Source organism: Hemicordylus capensis, chromosome 1 (genome assembly GCF_027244095.1).
Source record: "Hemicordylus capensis ecotype Gifberg chromosome 1, rHemCap1.1.pri, whole genome shotgun sequence".
Classification (NCBI taxonomy): Eukaryota; Metazoa; Chordata; class Lepidosauria; order Squamata; family Cordylidae; genus Hemicordylus; species Hemicordylus capensis.
In genome coordinates, this window is record NC_069657.1 from 282,207,904 (window position 1) to 282,231,679 (window position 23,776).

The following is a 23,776-nucleotide window of genomic DNA, read 5'->3' on the forward strand; positions in this document are numbered from 1 at the left end:
TTGTTATATTGCTTTCTCTGCTATTATCATTACCCTTGTGTCTACAAGGCAGCAAACAATGTCTTCAGTATGATGCAGGAAAACCAATATACTCCCTACAGGCTGGTTGCACAAAGACACTAATTACTTTTTATTGCTTTAAAACAAGTTCATTTTTTCAAAGTCAGCTATATTCTAATATATGCATAAAAATATGTAGTTGAATGTATCTGCTTGACAGGGTGAAATGCGCTACTATGTGCCCCAATGGCTCCTGTTTACTAAGGGGCAGTATTGATTTGTCTGGTGCCTCTCTCTGATAAACTGCCCCTGTTTTGTCCCTATTTTGTTTTGGTCGTGGGAATTTTGAGTATTCCTTTTAAAAAATGTGTGAGTTGTTGATAATAATAATAATAATAATAATAATAATAATAATAATAATAATAATAATTCTATACCGCCCTTCCAAAAATGGCTCAGGGCGGTTTACACAGAGAAATAATAAATAAATAAGATGGCTCCCTGTCCCCAAAAGGCCCACATTCTAAAAAAAACAACACAAGATAGACACCAGCAACTGTCACTGGAGGTACTGTGCTGGGGGTGGATAGGGCCATTTACTCTCCCCCTGCTAAATAAAGAGACTCACCACATTAAAAGGTGCCTCTTTTGCCCAGTTAGCAGGGGAGTTGCAAGACTTGCCCTCAAGAAGTCCCCTCTAGAAGTTATATCTCTGTTTCTGAGAAGAGGAATAGGGGTGGAGAAACAAATATCTTGTCTCTGGTGCATATGTATATAAATAAATTATACACATGGATACTAAGGCACCATCCTTATTTTATTTATACTTTCCCCCTGTTCTTCCTCCAAAGAGTGCAGGGTGATACACCTGACCTTTCCTCCTTTTTACAGGTGGGCCTCATTATCCATGGTCCTGGCACCCACAGTTCTGCATATCCGTGGCTGGGTCATGTACACCCAGCCTTGTTATCCACGGATTGAAAAATAGTTCAAATTTGCCTATCTGCAGTTCCTAGGTGGCCAGAAATGACCTCTAAAATCATTTCTGGCCACCATTTTGCTGAACAGTCATTTTCCATGGAAAATTGACAGAATTGAGGTTGGGGATGGGAGGCACTGCTGGACAGCTGGGGTCCTGGAGAGCATGGTACATTACTTCCTTTATCTTATTTTTGATCTGGAAATGATCTGTTGTCATCATGAGAAATGGATTACTGTGCCTGCGCAGGGACCTTCTGGATGGATTCATTAGCTCCTCTTTGGTGCCCCTACCTGCCGTGTACGTGCTCCATGCCTTCCTTTTCCTGGCAGTCAGGTGCCATTTTGTCTCAGTTTCTTTTCGACCGCTGATGCGTTGAGACCTATGGTTTACTGCTCCTCAGTTTATAGAAAAGGAAACGTTACTTCAGACAGATTTCCAGTGTTTTGGACTTCAGACTGTGAGTTTACTATTCTTAGAATTTTGGACTTTGGACTTGATTATTACAGTTCCATGGCTTTGTCATTGGAGAAGACATGGCTGAAAGGGAGAAGACTACATTTCAGTGTTGCTCTCAGTGTAGGGCTAAACTACCCTTAACTGATTAACATGATCTCTCTTTGCTCTGCTTGGGTGAACAACATGTCCCTGCTTCTTGTGGGATTTGTAGATCCTTTTTGAAGCAGACATTAAAGAATTGCTCGTAGCACCTTAGGGTTGCGCTGTATGGAGACATGCTGTGTCCACCAGCACCGAGACAGGAGTCAACACCGATCTCAGGATCGACACCAATGTCGACATCTACCTTCTTGGTTTCTGCCCCAGGTCTTTGCGTGCACAGTCTCAAACCCTGGGGGATGAACTTGAAGAAATTGTCTTCAAAAAGTGCAGGTCTACTGACACTGGGCATAAGAACCGTAAGCGACATTGTGTTATTTCGGATAGCGAATCACCACCTCCAAAAAAGCACAAGTCGAAGTTGACTCACTCATCGAGGTCGAGGACGCCTTCGCTGTCCTCAGTCCAATATCGACCACCTTTGCCATCATCAGACCCATCGATACCATCCCCTGCTATAATGTCCTCTGGGCCATTCCTCCTACCGTTGGCATTGGCGCATACGGTGACATCGACACTTCCGTTAGTACTGACAGCTTTACATCAGCATCGATATTGAGGCTGAATTTTCCAGTGCCGTCCACATTGGTCGCACTCCCGACCTCTTCAGTGTCGTCCTTCGATAGAGAAGTTGCCACCCTTCATTGTACTCTACCAACTTCTCCAAGGGCTACTGTTGTTCCACAACCGTACAAGCCGTTACCTCTTTCTCCGGCGAGAACACCTCTGAAATCCCCATTGTTGGTGTTTGATACCAGTGACTATGTCCTCTTGGATCAGGGGACTGTGAAATCCCTGTTGAATGTATTGGATTCCTCAGCAAATACCCCTTTGGGTTCCACATTTTAGAGTTTCCTAACTGGAGGTTTGGATATGGAGGTTGATGGAGAAGAGGATGTGCCTCCTAGGATCCCATCAATGTCACCTTTCGCAACAGGAGTCAGATCTTCATCTTTCCAGGTGCCAACAGTAGTCCCACCTGCTAATACTTCAACATGGAAACCATTGCCTACGTTTGTTCCCCCTCAACAGAATGTGCCTCAAAAAGACCCCATTCATGCATGCGGTTTTCGTCATAACTTCTCACCGGCTGCACAATTAGATCGGGCAGATTTCCAATTGTGGAAGACACAATGCATGCTTCAAGGCCTTATTCCATGTCAAGCAGCGGGGACTGTTCAACAATGAGTACCTCCGATACAACTGTTGGTGCCTTACATAAGAACAGCCTTGCTGGATCAGGCCCAAGGCCCATCTAGTCCAGCATCCTGTTTTGCACAGTGGCCTACCAGATGCCACTGGAAGCCACAGGCAGGAGTTGAGGGCATGCTCTGCTATTACTCCCCTGCAACTGGTACTCAGAGGCATCCTGCCTTTGAGGCTGGAGGTGGCCTATAGCCCTCCGACTAATAGCCATTGATAGACCTCTCCTCCATGAAGTTATCCAAACCCTTCTTAAAGCAATTCAGGCTGTTGGCTGTCACCACATCTCGTGGCAGAGAATTCCACAAGTTGATTATGCATTTTGTGAAAAAGTACTTCCGTCTGTTGGTCCTAGATTTCCTGGCAATCAGTTTCATGGGATGACCCCTGGTTCTAGTGTTATGTGAGAGGAAGAAGAATTTCTCTTTCTCCACTTTCTCCACACCATGCATGATTTTATAGACCTCTATCATGTCTCCACGCAGTTGTCTTTTTTCTAAACTTAAAAGCCCCAGGTATTGTAGCCTTGCCTAATAAGAAAGGTGCTCTAGGCCCCTGAGCATCTTGGTTGCCCTCTTCTGCACCTTTCCTAGTTCTACAATTTCCTTTTTTAGATGTGGTGACCAGAATTGTACACAGTACTCCAGGTGTGGTTGCATCATAGTTTTTTATAAGGGCATAATAATATTAGCCGTTTTATTTTCAGTCCCCTTCCTAATGAAGGCCTTTACCTCCTAGGTCCTCTAGAGCTCCAATGGTTGTGAGCCAATGTGTTCAAACTATGCCGGTGACATTGGAAGTGCCCCTGGCGCTCACGGAGTCACCACCTCAGCTTCCTGTTCTGCCCCTTGGAGCAGTTCCAGATCTGCTTCCACCCTCCTGCCCAGTGGAACTGCTGACCCCGGGTGCGCCCTTGGAGTCCTCTGACTCGTATGACTCTTTGGAGTCCTCAGATACTGACACGGAAGGGGACGATGGCACCCAACAAAATCCTTCGGATCCCCCTTCAGATCAGACGTTGCTCCGAAGCTGTTCACTTCTCCAAACAAATAACTGAAATCATACACCAAGATGATTCAGCAGATGGTGGGAATGCTAGGTCTAGAGGTCAAGTGCCCTACTACCGACCTCGAAGGCCCCATTTACAAAATGATGGCAGCTGTACAATCCATACAGCCTATTACTCTGCCAATGCTGTCATTCATTACTAAGGCAGCTAAAACTGCATGGGACGTGTTGCAAACATCCACACCTACATCAAGACGTTTAGAGACTCTATACCGCATACAGGATGAAGATAATTCCTATTTATTGAAACATCCCATCCCAAATTCCTTAGTTATAGACTTTGCGTCTTCTGAGTCCGGCCAAGGACATACTACCCTTTCTGACAAAGAGGGTAGGAAACTCGACGTCCTTGGGTGCCACGTCTGTTCTACTGCCAGCTTTTCTATTCATATAGCGAATTATGCAGCCTGCCCAGCCCACTATAATTATTGTCTTTGGGACTCTGTGCGCAAAGATCTTACCATATTGAAGACAGTCGATTTTGTTAAGAAATTTGATGAAATGCTTAATAAATCGGGTGACTTCACCAGACAACTGTGAAGCACTTTCAAACACTTGGTGGAGACTGAGTCTAGAACAATTACCACTGTGGTCTCCCTCAGGCGTCATGCCTGGTTGTGATCTACCATGTTGCATAACGATATGAAAGACTGGATTGAACACCTTCCATTTGATGGAAAGGGCCCTTTTAGCGAATCCATGGATGCAACGATGGAAACGCTGAAAAAGTCAATCAATCATCTTTATTCGGTCCATTGACCAGCAAGACTGAAAAAATTGAAATTTACAGCCAAGAGTTTTTCAACTGCTGCTGCCTCAACCCAAGGCTCCTCCTGTTATTGGACCTATAACCGTCAGTGTTCTGGTTTCAAGTACCAGGACCACAAAGACTATAGGAAACCTTTTAAACCTTATCAAAAAAAGAGCTGTGCCCAAAGAAATAAAAACCAAGGCCCTCATACTGGCAAGGACAGTACCAAACAATCTCTTTGATCTCAGAGACTGTCCACGGCTTACACCATCATCGCCAGCCGAAGCCTTAAACACCAGTGTACTGGCCGTTAATGGCATGCCTTAGATAACTTGTTTGCCACCCAGCGTCATCAAATTGGCCAGTCATGCCTCGGCATGGCACCAGATAACATCAGACCAGTGGGACTTAAGAATTATCAACACTGGTTACGCTATCGAGTTCATAACTTTGCCAAGTTTCGAGGTTGTAAAGACTACTCCCCCGACCCTGGCCCTGTGGCAAGAAGTGCATGTTTTGTTGAGGAAAGGTGTGAAAGTGCACAGACTGACTGAAGGGGTTCTAATCACACTATTTCCTTGTCCCGAAAAGGGACGGAGGACTCAGAGCGATTATGGATCTCTGCAGCCTGAATCAACATGTGGATATATGCAAGTTCTGTTTGACAATGTTGCAGAGAATTCTTCTGCTCCTAGCCAAGGAAGAGTGGCATGACATGTTAGATCTCAAGGACACATATTTTCATATTGAAATTCAGGACAACCACTGGAAGTTCTTGAGATTTGCAATATGAAATTTAGCGTTCCAGTACAGAGTTCTGCCCTTTGGCAGAATAGCACCAAGAATCTTCACAAAGTGCATGTCACCAATCATAGCTTATCTACTAATGTGAGAGATCACCACATTTGCGTACCTGGATGATTGGCTCTTGGTACACTGCAACAAATCGGAATTGGAATCTCAGATCCAATTCACTCTACGACTACTGAAAGACTTGGAAGTCCAAGTGAATTGGGCCAAATCCAAACTCCAACCGGCCAGATTGATAGATTTTTATAGGGGCTGCCATCTTGGATACTCAAACGAAAAGGGCCTATTTGCCTCTCTAAAGGTACCAGCAAATCTACACACTTGTTCGCCTATTCGAGGATCATCCCCAACAGCGGGCCGATCAGATCCAGAGACTGCCTGGTTTAATGGCTTCATGCAAAGCTACGGTTCTCCACACTCAATTTCGAATGCGTCATCTTCAGTTGTGGTACCTGCAATCATTCCACCCAAACACCAACAGTCAAGGGATTCTTCTGGACATCCCCCCACAAGTTCATAAGTCACTGAGATGGTGGAAAGTGGGAGAGAACCTTCTGAACGGGGTTGCTTTCGATCCTCCAACTCTGACGTAGTGTGTCATGACAGACGCCTCTCTAATGGGTTGGGGAGTCCATTGCGGAGCCCATCAAGTTCAGGGTCTGTAGACAATGCAACAGCAAAGTATGCTCCTCGTATGCTCTGAGCACTCAGTTGTGGAATTGGTGCATATCCAAGAATGTTTTTCTCGCTGCCATCCACATCAAGGGACTGGAAAACGTCTTGGTGGATGACCTCAGCAGAGCTTTCAGGAACCAGCAACATCACGAGTGGGAACTGAATTAGTTGTGCCTAGATTGTTTGATAGAAAGATGGGGCATTCTTCAGGTGGATATGTCTGCTTCGACCACGAACAGGACATTTTCGCGGTTTTGTTCCAGAGCAAACACTGAGTGAGGATCCCCGGGGAATGCTTTTTAGCACCACTGGGGGAAAGGTCTCCTCTATATGTTTTTCTCTCAGCCCCTGGTCAACAGGGTGGTAGGCAAGTGGATACAAGACAATGCACAAGCTATTTTGGTGGCACCATAGTGGCCTCACCAGCCATGGTTTGCATCGCTACTCAGACTGACAAGGAACGACTATTCGACCTTCCACTGGACCCCAATCTACTGTCGAGAGACCGGGGGGTGGATATTACATCCATCCCTTCGGACATTGTAGCTAACTGCGTGGAAGGTCGGCTATTGAAAAATATCCTTCTGAACTCTCATCGAGCCTCCACCAGGAGGAGTTACATGAGTAAGTGGAAGCACTTCATAATTTATGCGAGAGGACATGGGTTCCACCCATACAAGGCCTCTACTAGTCAGGTCTTGTTATACTTAACCAGCCTAAAATAAGCAGGCTTAGCTAATGTGTCTCTGCGGGTCCACCTGGCCGCTATTTCGGCGAAGCACGAAAGCTGGCAAGGTCATTCTGCCTTCTTGCATCCAATGTGTAAGAAGTACTTGTGGGGCGTTAATAACCTTTACTCCCTAATAAGATACCTCATTGAACAATGGAGCCTATTTCTAGTGTTGGTCTCTCTGATGGAAGCCCCTTTTGAACCACTTTGTGAAGCAAGCCTACGTTATTTGACGCTCAAGACCGTCTTTCTAATAGCTATCACTACTGCCTGGCGTGTAAGTGAACTAGCTGCCTTAAGAGTGGATGTGCTGTATACACAGTTTTATCCTAATAAAGTAGTTATGCATACTGACCACACTTTCTTACCAAAGGTAGTAACTGGCTTCCACTTGAATCAGAACATTGTGCTTCTGTCCTTTTTCCAGGAGCCTCAAACACGCTTGGAGAAAGCATTGCACTCTCGAGATGTAAGGAGGTGCCTTCTGTATTATCTCAAAGGAACAAAATGTATTAGACAAACTAAGATGCTCTTCATCTTATTCAAAGGCAAGAATAAGGGCCTGTCTGTGTCTAGACAAAGACTGTCACATTGCTTAGTTGAGCTCATTTTCTTAACATATAAGTTACAGAATCAACAACCTTCCAAGCTGATAAAGGCACACTCCACGAGGGCGTATCCTGCTTCCGTTGCACATTTATCTAGTCTTTGTTTTAAGGACATATGTGCGGCTGCTGCATGGTCTACTACACAGTTACCTTTCATAAAGCACTGTGCCATAGACTTATGTATGGTGGCAGAAGCTAACTTTGGAAGAGAGGTACTCAAGAGAGTTCTTCAATACTGGGCAAAATGGCTGCACCCTCCGCCATGGAGGTAAAAGCTGACTAGTTACCCATTTCTCATGATAATGTATCACTTCCAGATAAACAGGTTGCTTACCTGTCCTGTAACTTATGATCTGGAGGTGATCCATTGTCAGTCATGAGACCTGCTCGTACCTCCCCGCTGCAGCATTTTAGGAACAGGACTGACTTGGTCACTGAATCACACGGCGTGTGGTTCATCTATCATCAGATGGATCTCCAAGAAACTGAGACAAAATGGTACCCAACTGCTGGGAAAAGGAAGGCACGGAGTACGTGCACAGCAGGGAGGGGTGCCAAAGAGGAGCTAATTAATCCATCCAGAAGGTTCTTATGACTGACAACAGATCACATCCAGATCATAAGTTACAGGTAAGCAACCTGTTTTTCCCCAGGAATCTAATCCCCCAGTTCTCATTCACTCAAGTTCTTGTTATCCGTGGTTTCGTTATCCACAGTTGTAGACGAGAACGGAACCCCCACAGATAATGAGGGCCACCTGTATTCTTTCAAGTACCCTATGAGGTTGGTTAGACTGACAGAGTTGAACAAACATTGGGCAAAAGTCACTCGGTCAGCTTCATGAGACTATCCTTGGATTAGAACCTGGGCCTCCTCAGTCATAGCCCAACACTTTATTTAGCCACTGTACAGCACAGTGCAGTGTCCTGCAACATTCAGTCTTATTTTCCCAAGGAAAGCCATTATTTTCTGAAGGTGAGAGCTGAATTCACTATTTTGAAGTCTTTCTTCCCTTTCTCTCATTGTCACAGCCCAATGATGATAATTACACAGAAAATTACAAGCTTGGCTTATGAAATTCATGATGGTAAGATTTTCATTTTGGAGTTGGATCCTTTGTTAATGCTCTATTCTTGAAATTTAGAAAACAAGCATTGTAGTTAGATTTTTTTTAAAACTTGTCTTTCAGTAAGAATTGGGGGTGGGTGGGGTTTGTGTGAATATGTTAACCAGTCTATGGGCGGAACAATGTGTGATAGGTAACTTTAATGAAGAGAGAGGACGGGGACAATATGGAAACACTAAAGGAAAACATTTTAGATATTAAAATGCCCATATTAAGAGAAGCCTATGGGATGGGGTAAATCTTTGTTTATATCACCATAATTGTACTGTAGATGCAGAACAGTTGCGTTTCGTAACAAGGTGACTTCAAGGCCCGAGTACTGCCTTAGTTTTATTTACCTGTTCTGTGCCTTGTTCAACTGTTCTTAATTTTTAAAATACATTTTGTAGTGGTACATGAAACTGTCTAGACACACATCTTCCTGTGTAAATCTGTAGTTTCTGGTGCAGCTGATCAGTTGTGAAAGCAGAGCTAATAAAAAGGATGTTTTGAGAGTAGGAAATGTACTGGTTCATTTGCAAATAAATAGAAAGCTAATGTGTTACAGTCCATTTATTGCTCCATCCACAGGAATGTTTCGAAAGGAGGAAGAACTGACGCCATCACAGCGATGCTTAGCTGTGAGGTAAGCTTTTTTTCTATTTCAGTATTAGCCGGCCCCTCAGGGTCACACAATCTGCAGTCTAGCAGGAGAGGCAACGATGGCCAGGCCCTTTCCTTTGGCTGTATTTTTTTAAAAACCCATTTATGTATTATACAAATAAAGCCACCTTGACATTTTGATTAAAAAATAGATAGGCAGGATATAAATATAACTAAATAATTTAGTTTGGATATAGTTTGCTGTCTATCAAGACAGATGCAATCTCCTGAGCCATTTTGGAAGGGCGGTATACAAACCAAATCAAACCAAATCAAATAAATAAATAAACAAACAAACTCATTCTGCATAAAAACATGTTTGATGACATGTGGGTTAGTGGCTTCCAATCTCTTGATTTTTATTTAGGCAAATTTCTAATAGAGTTTTGGGTTTGGGGCTTGCTTCTTGGGTTTACCTTCTGCAACAGAAATCAGAACTTTTAGTGCCCATGTTGTGCACATCATCACTTAATCCACTGAATGATCACAGACCAAGTGGTCATTCAATGGACTTAAGGTATGCTATGCAGAACTTGGTCATTTGGCAACTCATGTACAAATCGCTATTGAGCACAGAGATCTTGGGAGCCCATTATCATTCTCTCTTGATGCTTTTAAAAAATGGAGCCATGAAGGTTATATTCAGATGTCACATCCTGGAGGACTGGGGACAAGTAGCAAACTTGCATGCCTCCTCCTTTCCTCAAATACTTGGCTTAATGTTGCTTAATTAAAACCATAGTTTCATGTCTGAATTGGCCAGCTATTGTTTGAATGAGCCTTCCAAGCCAGAAACAGTTTGATCCTGGTTTGCCACACTAGTTTGGAGGGCTCACTTAAACCACAGTTTGCCTGCTTGGATATAACGGCAAACTATGATTTGTTTAAACTAGAATGTGGTCTGTAAGGCCATGCGGAGGAAGAAAGAGGTAGGGAGAGAAGGAAAGTTCTCAAATGTATTTCTCATTCCTGATTCTCCAAACAATAGTTTGAAGGATCAGAAGCATGGTGTCTTCCTGGTGCTTTTGGCTTATGTGTTTTTCTTTCAATTTGGTTAGAATGTAGTCATTGTGTAGTATTAGTATTATTCTTATAGTAGGCTTCTTTTTAAAGCACAAGTAAAATCTCACCAGTTGCTTGTCTTTGAATTACAGACGCATGCCAAGCCTACTGGAGTATTTAAGTTACAACTGTAATTTCATGGGTATCCTGGCAGGCCCGTTATGCTCTTATAAAGACTATATTACTTTCATTGAAGGCAGATCATACCAACTGACACAGTCTGAAGCAAATGGGAAAGAAGAGATAAAATATGAACAAACGGATCCCTCTCCAAATGTAAGATCTATGACTTTTGCAGTGCTGCTATTTTTCTATTGTCATTGCATGAGAAGCTTGGTTTGCATTACTTGTTTTTGCAGGCACAACCTTTGGGCTGTATCTGGACCATGAATAGTGATATTCATGAATGGTACTGTTCTTTCTTCCAAATGAAAGTATTATCTATATCTAAAGGTAGATATTCTCCATAGATTCTCCTGGACCTTGTGGACCAACGATTAATAGCCTTGGAATCAATTTCACATGGTAAAACCTTCATCTTCAGAATGGGTAGTTAAGAATAGTCCTTCTGGAGCTTGATAGGTAAATTAATTCTTCTTTTTAGAGTGAGGGAAAACAAGAATAAATGGGAAAACTACATATTCTATGAAAGAATGCAGAATATTTCAATATTATGGCTTGATTCAAAGAAAATTTCTTTAAGTTTTAAAATAAAAGCGTTTTAAAACAAAAAAATATTACAATAAAAACTTGAAACAAAGCTGATGGAAGTCCCCACCCCAGCCCTAAATTAAGTCATCCTGCCACCATAGATGCTGTCATCTTTGGGCTGGCAGAAGATCTGGAGATAAAGACTCTAGCATAAGACACGCCCGCCCACCCCACAGTGATTGCCTAGCAGGTATCAAATGCTAGCAAAGTTGCAATTATTAAAACAACCTCAACTTTAATCTTGTAAACATCTAAAAATTTTAAGAACTTAAAACAAGGGTCAGAATCAAAAGAGATACTTTAAGTCGGTCATCCCTTGTGTGATTTGGACTCCCCACCCCCCACTCCCGGCTTTAGGCCTTAACACTAACTCCTCTCAGTTTCCAGAGGTGGTTTCTTCGGAAATAAATATGCAGGGCTTCTTCAGAAATAAATATGTAGTTCTATGGACCCTGGACAAACTTCTTAAGTAGTAATGTTGCAGGTTATTTTAGCAACAACTCACATATATTTCCTTTTTGTATTTCTTTAAAAAATCCCATTGTAGAAGAAGTAGAAGAAGTTTATTATGGTCGTTGACCAATCATTACAGTTTGCATAATAATAAGTTTTACATAATAATAAGTTTTGCATAATAAGTTTTACAAAATTTTAGATTTAATAGTACAAGCTTTATGCAATTTGCAAGCAATAAAACAAAACTTGGCCACATTAATAGAAATCACAGGTTTAAAATTTGACAGCAGATATTCCAAATAAAAAAAATCAGAGTGGCCAGGATATTTCTTTATGATGGGTAAAATAAGGTTAGAACGACTATCTCTGTAGAATTGGCAGTAAAGGATTACATGAGCAGTTGTCTCTATGTCCCCTGAGCCGCAGGGGCAGCAGTGCATTGAATAAGGTATTCTATTGTATTTTCCCTCCAAGACCGCAGTAGGGAGAACGTTTAATTTGGCAAGGGTCAGGGCTTTCCTGAATCTGGATAAGAGAATGTGTTTTAAGTAATTGGCCAGTTTGGAATTAAAACTCTGAGCGCTTATATACAGTCCCCTTGACAAGTGTGCACATTCCTCTTGGAGGTCTGTGTCTAGGGGGCGGCGTTTGATAAAATGGATAGCCTGATCAAAACCCCGGCCAATAAGTTCTCCCTGGCACATGCCAAGATGTTGGAGCTTCATTTTTAAAGCTGTTCTCCAGGTAGATGTGAAGCTATCAGTTAGTACTAAAGGAGTGAGTCCAGTGGGGGGAAAGACCAATTTCAGCCAGAATTTAATTATACAAAGCCAAATTTTAATCTCTAAAATGGTAACTCCAGCCTTTCTTTGGAGAGCAGCATTAGTAAAATCACCAGGCACTTGAAAGATGGCCCTTAGGAATTTCATCTGGACTACTTCCAGTGACGTGGAGTTACCATAAGGGCCAATTTGTACGCCGTAAAGAATCTGGGGATATCCCATTGTATATTTCAAATTCCTGATCAGTTCTTCTTCTGCTCCCTTGCTTTAGCTGTACAGTGGAAAGTGATCCTAATTGAATGTACTTTTGCACATGAATCTACAAAGCAGCCTGGTCAAACTGACCACTTATGTGTAGAGACTTGTTTTACATTCTGAGCTGGAATAGATCTGCTTGAGAAAAATGATACTCTCTTCATAAAATATCTGAAAATTACAAGTTGGACAAACTCATACAGTATCCCTAAATTGGTGATTTGCACACTTCAGTGACAACTCTGCTATTGATCCATGGAATTGTTCTCTGATTATCAGACATTGCTGAGCAATAAAGAACGACAACAAAAGGCAACTTTACAACATTGTGGAATAGTCTTAGAAATGGTGGGGGGAGAGGGATAACAGCATCCAAAAGGGCTTGCAAAAGTCAAGGATTTTTTCAAATATTGGTTTTACTCTGGGAGCCCTAGTTTTCACTCTTGGCCAACAAAACAGAACAGCCCAGGGTTCACATTTTTGGAGCTCAGAAGCAGTTTTTGCCTTTACCCTCCGCTACTGTTTCTCTCCCCACACTTTGCAACTTGATAGGTCTGTGAAAGTTTTGGAAATGGGAAAGAAAGCAAGAAACTAGCTGATGCCAAGCATTATGAGCAAAGACAAAATGTAGAGATAGGCTGAGCTTGGCTCATAATGCTTAGGGGATTTCTGAATTGGGGTAATTTTATTTATTTATTTGTCGTGTTTATAGAATCTCATGTAAAATCTCTGGGCGGTTTACAAATTAAAACACACCAACAATTAGTACCTTAAATTATATAAAACAAATTAAAATAGCAATCAGTAATACTTTAAAACATTCTAAATGAAAAGCCTGATAAAAATAGGTGCATTTTCAAGAGTAACTTTAAAAAGAGCAAGAGATGGGGAGGTTCTGATTTAATTTGGGAGCGTGTTCTGGAGCCCTGGGGAAACCCCAGATAAGGCCTGGTTTTGGATCACTAGTAAACAAGCCAATGGTAACTGCAACCAGACCTTCCCCAATGATCTTAATAGGTGGCAGGGTTCATGAAGAATAAGGTTCATGAAGTACCCTGGCCCAAGCCATTCAGGACTTTATAGGTAGTAACAAGTACTTTGGATTTTGCCTGGAAACTTATTGGCAACCAGTATAGTTCTTTTAAAATAGGAGTAGTGTGATCTCTGGGCACCCAGAGACCAGCCCGACTGCTGCATTCTGCACCAGTTTCAGTTTCAGGATGATGTACGAAGGCAGACCAACACAGAGTGCATTGCAGTGGTCAAAACTGGACATTACCAGGGTATGCACCACTGTTTAAGGTCATTTACCTCAGAAAAAAGCACTCCTGGCCACTGCCTCAACTTGAGATATTAGAGAGAGATTTGGGTCCAGACATACTCCCAGACTACATACCTATTCTTTCGGGGGGAGTGTAACAGGCAGATGTAAACTATTTCCTAAGTTCTGACGGCCCACAATGACTTCCCTCTATAATTCATGTACAGTTGTTTTACTGTATAAAGTTGCTAGAAAGCTCTCAAGTGTCTGAAAAGCACAAGGTTAATAAATGAGGATCTATAAAGAACTCTGCCTTCAAAATAATAATCGCTAATCACAGGTAAGTTCCCCCTTTAATTGTATTGCTCATATGCTTGATATTTTTGTTGTTTATGCTGCATTAGCTTTCTGATATTACTTTCAAGAAAATCTGTGTATGGTCTTGATACTTTACCCTTCCCAACTGGTGTTAAGAGAAATCTGGCTGCATTTTATAACACCAGTGGTTACTGTGTGCTTTCTGGGAAATAATGTGGATTGTGTAACTCTTCCTGCATTTGCTGAATCAAGTTGCCACCTCAACCTGCTTTCTTACATTAAAAGTCACACTTCAGCCTTGTCATCTTGCTGACTTGCTTATCTAAGATTTTTTTTATTTTGGGCTGGATTCTCATATTGATTTATTTTTTAAATAAGAAAAAGAATGAGTCATTAGATTAAGTTTAACATTCTTCGGTAATGAGGATCAGCAAATGTGAAGCTCTAGATGAAAGAACTGTTCTGCCTAATCTAATAAGCTTCCTTTCTTGTTTGAATTTCATTTCTGGAACATAAAATTAATGACAGTCCCTTTTCCTTCTGTTAACTTTGGTAGGCGCATGATATGGGCTTAATGTAACAGTTTCTACTGTGCTAATTGCATGTTAACTGAATCTAGTCAACATTCTCAAGTGATTTATTTCATATCTTCCTCCTATTATGCCTTTTCACAAGCGATCATTTGTTGGTGCTCAAAGTGGTGTCAACTGTCTGAAATTAATGTCTATATTCGTAAGTTTCTTTTTCTTATAGCTGTTAGCTACCCTTAAACCCCCATGTTCCTGTGGAACAAATTCCCTTTGCTTTTGGCTTCTTCTTAGAAATATTTTTAGCTGTTGAACCCCTTGCTAATTGCCTACAGTGTATGCATAACTTAATGTGCAGCATTCCCAAATGCTACAGGCTTTATTTCAGTCAAAAAGCCTTACTGGACTAATGACCATCTGTGAAGCTGCCAAGCAGGCATAAAAATGAGCTCACTCCAACAGGTGTCTCCAAATAAAGTTTTAATCACTTAGGACCTGATTTAAAATCCATTGAGATCATCCACATGTCCTTTCCATTGGTTTCAGTGGGATGCTGAATATAGGCATCATATATATAAGGACACTATTAACAATTTCTACAGCACTTTTTAGTGTGCAGAAAGTTCTGTCATCCTTGGTTTGAATGAAGGGAACTTGAGTTGGAGCCTAGCGTAGCATAGTGGAAAGCTGCTATGGTGTGGTGTTGTATAATTTTATATCCCACTTTCCTTCTGATCTGGTTGCCGTACATTGGGTTCCCGGCAATCACCAAGCCAGTCACCAAGTGTAGGCCAGCTTAGATTCAGCAAGGTTGCTGTATCTGTGCCTTCAGACTTGGGTTGTGAAGAATATAAGTTCTTCTCTTACAAGCCAACTAATTAAATCTCAGCACACACAGGAATTAGCTGAGTGGCCTCTTGGCAAGCCAGTCTCTTTCAGTCTCCTGTCCCCGTCTATAACATATTGGGTAATATATCTGAAGAATAATACTTACAAGGTTGTAATAATGGATGTAAAGTATGCTGAATATTATTCATCTCATCCTCCTCATGGTTTAGCCTAACTGTGTGTGTGTGTGTGTGTGTGTGTGTGTGTGTGTGTGAGAGAGAGAGAGAGAGAGAGAGAGAGAGAGAGAGTAGGTTGAAGTAGTGGCTTGCCAAAGGCCACCCAATGTGAGCAGAGATTTGACTTGGGCTCCATAGATTACACCCAACACTTTATGTCCTACTACATCATATAGACCTAATTTTGTACTGATGATATTTTACTTAACTTGCAGTAGAGGATTTTGTGCTGTAATAGCTTTTGTTGAACTTTGCAATTCTTGGTACTAAAGCTCCAGTGTGGGGGTTAATGGTGGGTGGGGGGAGGGAAAGGGAAGAGATGGCAAAAGACAAATAATGACAGTCTCATCATCAGTATAAGATCAGACAAAATATCTCAAATTACCAGCACTACGCATTTAAGTGCCGTGCAGGGCCAGTTCAAATACCAGCCCAAGCAAACTTAAAGAAGGAAGTAGTGTGCCAAGAGTGCACCTCTTGGGATGTCCTTGTCCTCCATAGAGGCACCAATGTCCTTCCGGCATGTGCCTTGATTGAGTGTGGGGGCTGAAACACACTCCAGACACTTTTTAAAAAAGTATTGTTTTAGGCATGGCCCCTCCTTCTTTACATGTGCTTTCACCAGTTTCATTAGAACAAGTCCATGTGCATTCAGGGTACTTTGAGAGGCCTTTCATCTAAAAGCTTGAATTCTAAAATATTTTGCCTATGTGTGTGTCCAGTCATTTCAATTGATATGTAATATTGATTGTTCAACTTTTTGCTGTTCACCTGGTACAATTGAATGAGATATTTAGTAAAAATTAGTGAGCTGAAAACTTGGAGGGAGCAAATACAGAAAATGATAGTGTCATGTGATTTGCTTGACTAGATGGTCTTCAGACAGTTATTTATTTATTTAACATATTTGTATACCGTCCACTACTGAAGTCTCTAGGCAGTTTACAGCAATAAAACAAACCAAGAAATTTTAACTATTAAAACATATAAAAATATCAAATTAAAATACCCGTAAAAACTACCAAATAGCTAAAAAGCTTGGCTGAAGAAATGTCTTTAGTTGTTTCCTGAAAGCCAACAGGGTGGAGCAGCAATAATCTCAGCAGGAAGTGCATTCCACAACTCTTGGGCTGCTACAGAGAAGGCTTTCCTTTGAATTGTCACCAGATGAGCCAGTGGCACCCTCAGACAAACCTCCCCTGGCGATCTTAATAGGCGGTGGGGTTAATAATGAAGAAGGCATTCTCTTAAATACCCTGGGCCATATCCATTAAGGGCACTTTGTATTTTGTCTGGAAACTTATTGGTAGCCAGTGTAGTTCTTTTAAAACCAGAGTGATATGGTCTCTTTGGGATGTCCCAGAGACCAATCTGACTACAGCATTCTGCACCAATTGCAGTTTCTGGACTATGTGCAAAGGTAGCCCCACATAGAGTGCATTGCAGTAGTCAAGCCTGGAGTAGTCAAGCCAGCATGTGCAACACTGTCAAGGTCATTCACTTCCAGGAAAGGACACAGTTGGCAAATCAGCCGAAGCTGATAGAAAGCATTCCTGGCCACCACTTCCACCTGAGGTATCAGAGAGAGGGTTGGGTCCAGAAGTACTCACAAACTGCGAACCTGTTCCTTCTGGGGGAGTGTAACCCTATCCAGAACCAACAGTTCTCTCCCATTTCCTGAACTGCAGCTTCCTACAATGAGCATCTCCATCTTGTTTGGATTCAGTCTCAATTTGTTATCCCTCATCCAACCCATTACTGCCACGAGGCAGGCATTTAGGGAAGTTATGCCATTGCCTGATGAAGCTGACATGGAGAAATATATTTGGGTGTCATCAGCATACTGATAACATCCTGCACCAAATACCCCAATCTCTCCCAGCAGTTTCATGTAGATGTTAAAATTTATTTCAGATGTTGTCCGGCCAAAATAACTATATTTCAGTCCAGAGATTTCTTGCTATTCTTTTGACTTCATTGATATGCTGCAGCAATATAATATAATATTTTATGGATTTTGAAACACTGGCATTCCTTTCCCTTGAAGTACGAGAGGAGACGAGGGATGCCTAACAACTCATAGCCCAACAGTAATTTTAGGGCAGAGTTGGGGGCTATGCAGGCCCAATCCCTTCTTTGCCTGCAGGAACTAAGCAGTCAAAGCCATATGCAGAACAGTATGGTAAGAAAACATCCAGTCTTTTTGTGTGTTTTTGCTTTTGAAACTCATTTGGCTCCCTCGATTCAACTATGCAATTGGTGAAGGAGGAATGGCCTTTATTGCCATATTATCTTTGAAACATGGTGCCTTTGTCTTCCTCACAGATTTTCAAATGAAACTGTTTCATTAATTAGCTTTCTTCAGATGGCTGATAATTCCTTATCTTCAGAAGAAGGGTGTATTTTTTTTTAAGGGAGTATTTTTCAAAACGTATGAGGGAAATCCCCTCTGATAAAGTGGCCTTTTCACTCTACTGCTTTTCTCACTCTGGGGATGTCTGACCATGTGCTCTGCTGCCCATTATTACCCCTTCTCAGTAAACTCAAAAGTGTTCCTCACCCTCTTTTTGGCCCCTTCAAATTGAATCTGAGCAGCTATTGTCAGGGGTGCTGTAGCAGACCTTCTGGTCCAAGACTGGAGCAGGGACTTGGACCAGAAGGCCTTTAAGGCACCTTTGAACTCTAATATTATATATGTTTGCAACCCTCCCTGAGATGTTACCTGCTTGCCTTGGCCCAGCTCTCTTAGGCAGACAAACCTAAGAACCAACAGAGCAGTTCTGACTGGGATGAGAGAGCCAATCAGAATGCAAAGAACTCTATGCCCACCCTTCTTGTGAGGTCTAAAATAGTGTATGCACAGTAATGCAAACCGACTGATACAGGGATGTTTACACCCAGTAGCATTTCTTAACAAAATATTTTGGAAGTCTGGGCATTTTTAGTTACATATAAGTACTGAATTTATTTAAACAACATTTAATATTAGAACACATTTATTATAGTGCTGCTTCATTTTGTAATTTGTATTTTTAGCAAAAGGTCGTAAGTGCCTCTTTGCATGCTTTAAAAGGGCTCTCCCTTTTATTCATTGCCTCCCACTGAAAATTGCTCTTTAAAGGCACTGCTTCAATAACCAGTACTTCATAACTTAGGGGAAAAAAGTTAGAAAAGCTGTGGGAATAGAAATAATTCTTTAACAGGAGAAGCCATAAAACCACAATCTAGGAAGTTCTTCTTGGATCTGAAGACAAAAGCAGTGTATAAATGCAATCAATCAATCAGTCATTCAAAGTGCTTTTAAATGTCTTTCATAGAGTTAAAATGTATTTATACATTTAAAACCCCGAAGCATTTACATTAAATGTATTCCTTTTAGTTAAAGTACATAGTCCTTTGTTGGTAACAAAAGAAAATCAACACTTTTATATTGTTTAACTTTATTGCAGTTCATTGTCATCCCTCTGCAAACCTGTTCACTGCCATTTATTGTTAGCACAGCATTATTTTCACTTACCCAGTCTTTGTACAGGAACAGTTTTAGTTTGAGTTGAATAGCAAGCATTGGGTACCATAACTCTTCCTTTCTTCTGGCTTAATTATATTTCATAATACAGCAATCTTCTTCGATTGCATGTAATTTGGACTTGTTAGTAGCATAGTATGAAGTGATAGCTATTACTTTAGCATAATGCTAAATGTGCCTTTAAAATGCTGTCCATTTTGGCTTGATATTGTGAGGCGATAATAGCCTCACCTAGTTAAGTTTTGAATGCAGGATCCCCTTGCAAATTTACTCTTTTCTGTATTGTGTACAATAAAAATAAAATGTAGGTACTCAACACTGACTCGACAGCATACTTTACAACAGATTCTTTACAACATTTGGTAGGTGGTTCTCACATGCAAGGTTTTTCATTAATAGCACCAATTATAGTAAGATACTGAAATATCTTGACATTTGAAAAACAGCCAATATGTAAGTAGAAAAACTCAGTTTTGTGGGGCTGGAATGTCCTTTTTGATCACCTAGTTCAATTATGTGCCTTAAGACAGGCATCAACTAATATCTGTATAATAATTCAGAATACATTAATGCTCCCTCTGCCAATGAATCCGTATCTCTCTGATTCCAGTGTGACACAAGGAGAGAGCAAGAGTTAAATAAAGGACAAGTTCTTTATCAGTACTAATATTACTGTTATGACTAATTTTGCAGCATTAATGTGGGAACACTGATGTAATATGAAGGCAATAAGACATGTTGACATTTTGCTAATCTGAGGAGGAGAAACCCCTTCTGGCTTAACTTGATTTTCTGTATACGGGTGTAAACCATGCTGAGACTAGATAGGGGCATTTCTCCCCCTGTTACATAGAAGAGTATCTCCACTTTAAAAGGTGCCTCCTTGCTCACTAATATCAGGGTATGTGACCATGCAGAGAAAAGAGAATATGGACTGGGCTTTAGTTGAGAAGTCTGTATCCACGGCAGCACTTTCCCCAGCAATCACAATCTCGAAGCTGGGTGTTGGCTCCTTGTATATAGAGTAATTAAGCCTACAAAATTTACTTGCCCGAAGATTATTTTTAGTTGTCTGCTTTAGGGGGCTTAACTTTGTTGCTAGTGGGTCCTTTCTTTCTTTCTTTCTTTCTTTTTCTTTCTTTCTTTCTTTCTTTCTTTCTTTCTTTCTTTCTTTCTTTCTTTCTTTCTTTCTTTCTTTCTTTTTTGCTTGACTTTTTAAATATTGTAGAGTCATTTCCTGGTGCATTCTAGGGATGGTGGGGAGGAGTGCTAACACAGTCACGCAGAGTTCTAAATAAAAGTATATTCAAATGCTTTGTTTTCCATTAGTGATATGGCACCTGAGATTTCCGGTACCTATACCAATATGATACTTGGTCCAGCAACCCTGTCACATGTAAGATGGACCTGTGTGCACTGTGTGTGCATGTCACTCTCTCTTCTTGGTTGGCCAGGGGGCTTTTCCCTATTTGTTGGTGAGGGGGACCCAAACAGCTCCTCCACACACTTTACAAATACTAATTTAATGAGTATTTCTGACATCGGTGGAGGGATAGTTTGGATGAACTCCCCCCGTGTTAGACAAAAGTGTGCTTGAACGGGGAAAGAACACACACGCTCATGGTATCCTTATCACAGGTCCTTATTGTGCTATAGGGCCAGCTGACAAAGTCTAATCCAAACCAGCACTTTGTATACTACTGAGAGTTCATTCTAAACTGAACTTTTTCAAGGTGATAAAGGGGCAACTTTAATGAGGAGTGGCTACATATTTTTCAATGAGGTATCACATTTCTGTTGTTTGTCACATTACATGCCCATATGATTCCTTGTTACAATCTAAGTGACAGTCTTAGTTACAAAACTAAGATGCACAGGCACCTCCTTCTGGACTCTCCTTTGCTCTGTGATCTACAAAATACAACTTGAAAGCATGTCATTGAGGGACCCTACAAACTTTTAGCTGTCTTTCCTGCTTCACAACTATCTGGGGCTAGCAGACCTGGGCCAGCAAATAGTGTGCCCCCAAAGAACAGAGCAAAAGATACTGCTTTGTCTCCCAGATTCACCCTTTCCCCCTCTTGTCTGGAATAAGCCTCTTGTGGCAGGGGCTTTCAGCCTGGGCTACTTTTGGTAGGGTGGAAGAAAAGAGCCCATCTCTTGCCCCAATTATATTGCTCCTCAGTTGGCCACTGGTCAGTCTAAGTGTCTGTTGCTTGGCATGTTCAGAGCAGTAGCAAAACTAGATGCCTGCGTGACTTATGTTTCTGGGCAGCTCACACTGCGAGGCAGATGTATGAGGCAGACTGTGCCTGGCAGACTGTGAGGCAGATGTATGCCAAATCCCCCCAGTTCAGGAATTCACACATTCCCTGATAGCACGAGAAGTGGAATTAAGAGTTACTTTACTTCTTGTTGCTTCTCTGAGCATACGTCACCACATGGCATGCCAGTTATCTTTTTACAGTTATCTTACCACCTCCGACAGTTTTTAAGAGATTTTAATTGCTTCTAAAAAATTAAAATGATTAGGTTCTACTGCCTATTTTATTCTTTTGAGCAAGCCAAAGCAATATGACTGTATTGTCTAAAACTAAAGCACAGTCATGTTGAATGAAGCAACTCCTCCGACAGCTTTTAAGAGATTTTAATTGCTTCTAAAAAATTAAAATGATTAGGTTCTACTGCCTATTTTATTCTTTTGAGCAAGCCAAAGCAATATGACTGTATTGTCTAAAACTAAAGCACAGTCATGTTGAATGAAGAAACTGTAAATAATTCCATGTGCATTTATTTGAGATGCTCACAAAGTCTTTCATCTTGCATGTTTCAGACAGCTGTGGCGCAGAAACTCGTAGTGTGTGGACTATCCTTATTGTTTCATATGACTGTTAGCAAAACTCTGCCCGTAGAGTACAACATTGATGATCATTTCAGAGCAACAGCATCACTGCCTACAAGGATTATCTACCTGTACCTGTCGCTTATGGCTGCCAGACCCAAATATTATTTTGCGTGGACTTTAGGTATGTACTCTCTTTGATATTTCTGCCTGTACAGGTTATTGTAAAGGATTTATTTGAGCCAGTGCCCTCTTGTGGCCTGAGATGGAACTATGGGAGGCTTTTAATAAGGAAGTGTAAACGATTTACTAGCCGCTAACAATTTATTTCATCTAGATTTAAAAATAAAAATGTCTCATGCAGTCTGTTTGGTTCATTAACATTGAGAAGCATTATGTTTTTAAAATAGCATCATTCCTTTATTTACATTTACTACTCTGTATAATTGCCAGTATCTCTAGACACTAACTATAAAACTTGCATTTATGAGGGAAATGTGGGGGGAGAAGTAGGCTGAAGATATCAAGATGGTTAGCAACATCTCTGCTTTGCCTCTTTGCTTAACATCCTATTACTTCAATACCCACTAGCAGGACCATTTTTTCCTGGACTAGAAATACCTTGATTAGATCCAGGAAGGCAATCTCTCTTTTTATGTTGCTTTCACAGGCTCAAAAATGATAGCAATAATTAGCTCTGTAATTCAGAATTGCTCATGGGGCAGCGAGAGAGAGAAATGAGTTGTTTTTGGTAGTACTACATATTCTGACATGAGGGCCAGCAGGGGTCAGAAGCACCACAGAGACCTACCATGCAGTATTGATCATTGCGTGAACACAGTTTCCTAAAGTTGCAGGAAATATGCTGTGCTTGTGGTGGGCAAAGGATTGTAAATTTACCATAGCAGCTTTCCATTAGGTGATTGGAATGGTAAGGCTTGTGTTAGCTATTGGGAAAAAAAAGAAATAAAATGAACATCTTTAATGCCATGAGAAGGATATGATCAAAAAATTCAATTATCTGTTTTGACAACTGTGCTAGAGCTTGTGAATGAGAAAGAAGCTCCCTTGTAAGGTGTTATAATATACTGACATTAAATTATTACTACAATCCATACTGAGAAGCCTGTTCTTTTAGCAATTAGATGTGCAAGCGTGACTCGGTAAAGGAGTCTTCGGTGACTTTAGTCATAGTAAGAATGAATGAATCTTTTTTTTTTTAAATGTCTTTTTTCCTCTCACATAAACGGTACTTATTTCATTGAAACCTGAAATAAATGTGCTAGATGTTCCACTGTTTAGTCGCCATGCAAAACTACATAGAAGTTCAGTTTTGCCTGGGGCTTGCTTTTGGGTTGTAGTAGGGTTTCAAAACACCTAAATAGACGTTCCGAGTGAACGAGTGTAAAAGCTAAAATGCCAAGTTCCAGTAGTAGTAGTAGTAGTAGCGGTAGTTGCTGCTGCCGCCAACATTTTATCCTTCCTCTGTCAGGGGTTCTCAAGCTTGGGTCCCCAGTGTAGTCGCTGGACTACAACTTATATCACCCCTAGCCTTTGACCATTGTGACGGGATGATGGGAGTTGTAGTCCAACATCTGGGGAACCAAGTCTGAGAAACCCTGATCAGATTACACACATGGCTCTCCCTGCCTTCATTTTGTCTTAAAACAAGCCTGGAGGTGGGTTAGGCTGAGAGATAGTGAATAATCTAATGACACCCAGTGAGCTTCATGGCAGAGTAGAGATCTGAATCCAAGTGTCC

At 41.2% G+C, this 23,776-nt stretch overlaps 1 protein-coding gene across 13 annotated transcripts in view; it reads left to right on the top strand.

The window, feature by feature from the left end:
* The window catches only part of MBOAT2 (membrane bound O-acyltransferase domain containing 2), a 173,478-nt gene that overhangs the window by 135,217 nt on the left and 14,485 nt on the right, over nt 1-23,776 (top strand). For all 13 annotated transcript variants that reach the window (XR_008313779.1, XM_053285777.1, XM_053285771.1 and 10 more), the window contains 4 exons: nt 8,474-8,529; nt 9,139-9,193; nt 10,365-10,548; nt 22,006-22,198. Coding sequence is in view for 12 of the 13 variants with exons in the window: in XM_053285777.1 (XP_053141752.1) it covers nt 8,474-8,529; nt 9,139-9,193; nt 10,365-10,548; nt 22,006-22,198 (488 nt within the window). In the remaining variant the exon portion in view is untranslated. The remainder of the gene's footprint in view (nt 1-8,473; nt 8,530-9,138; nt 9,194-10,364; nt 10,549-22,005; nt 22,199-23,776) is intronic.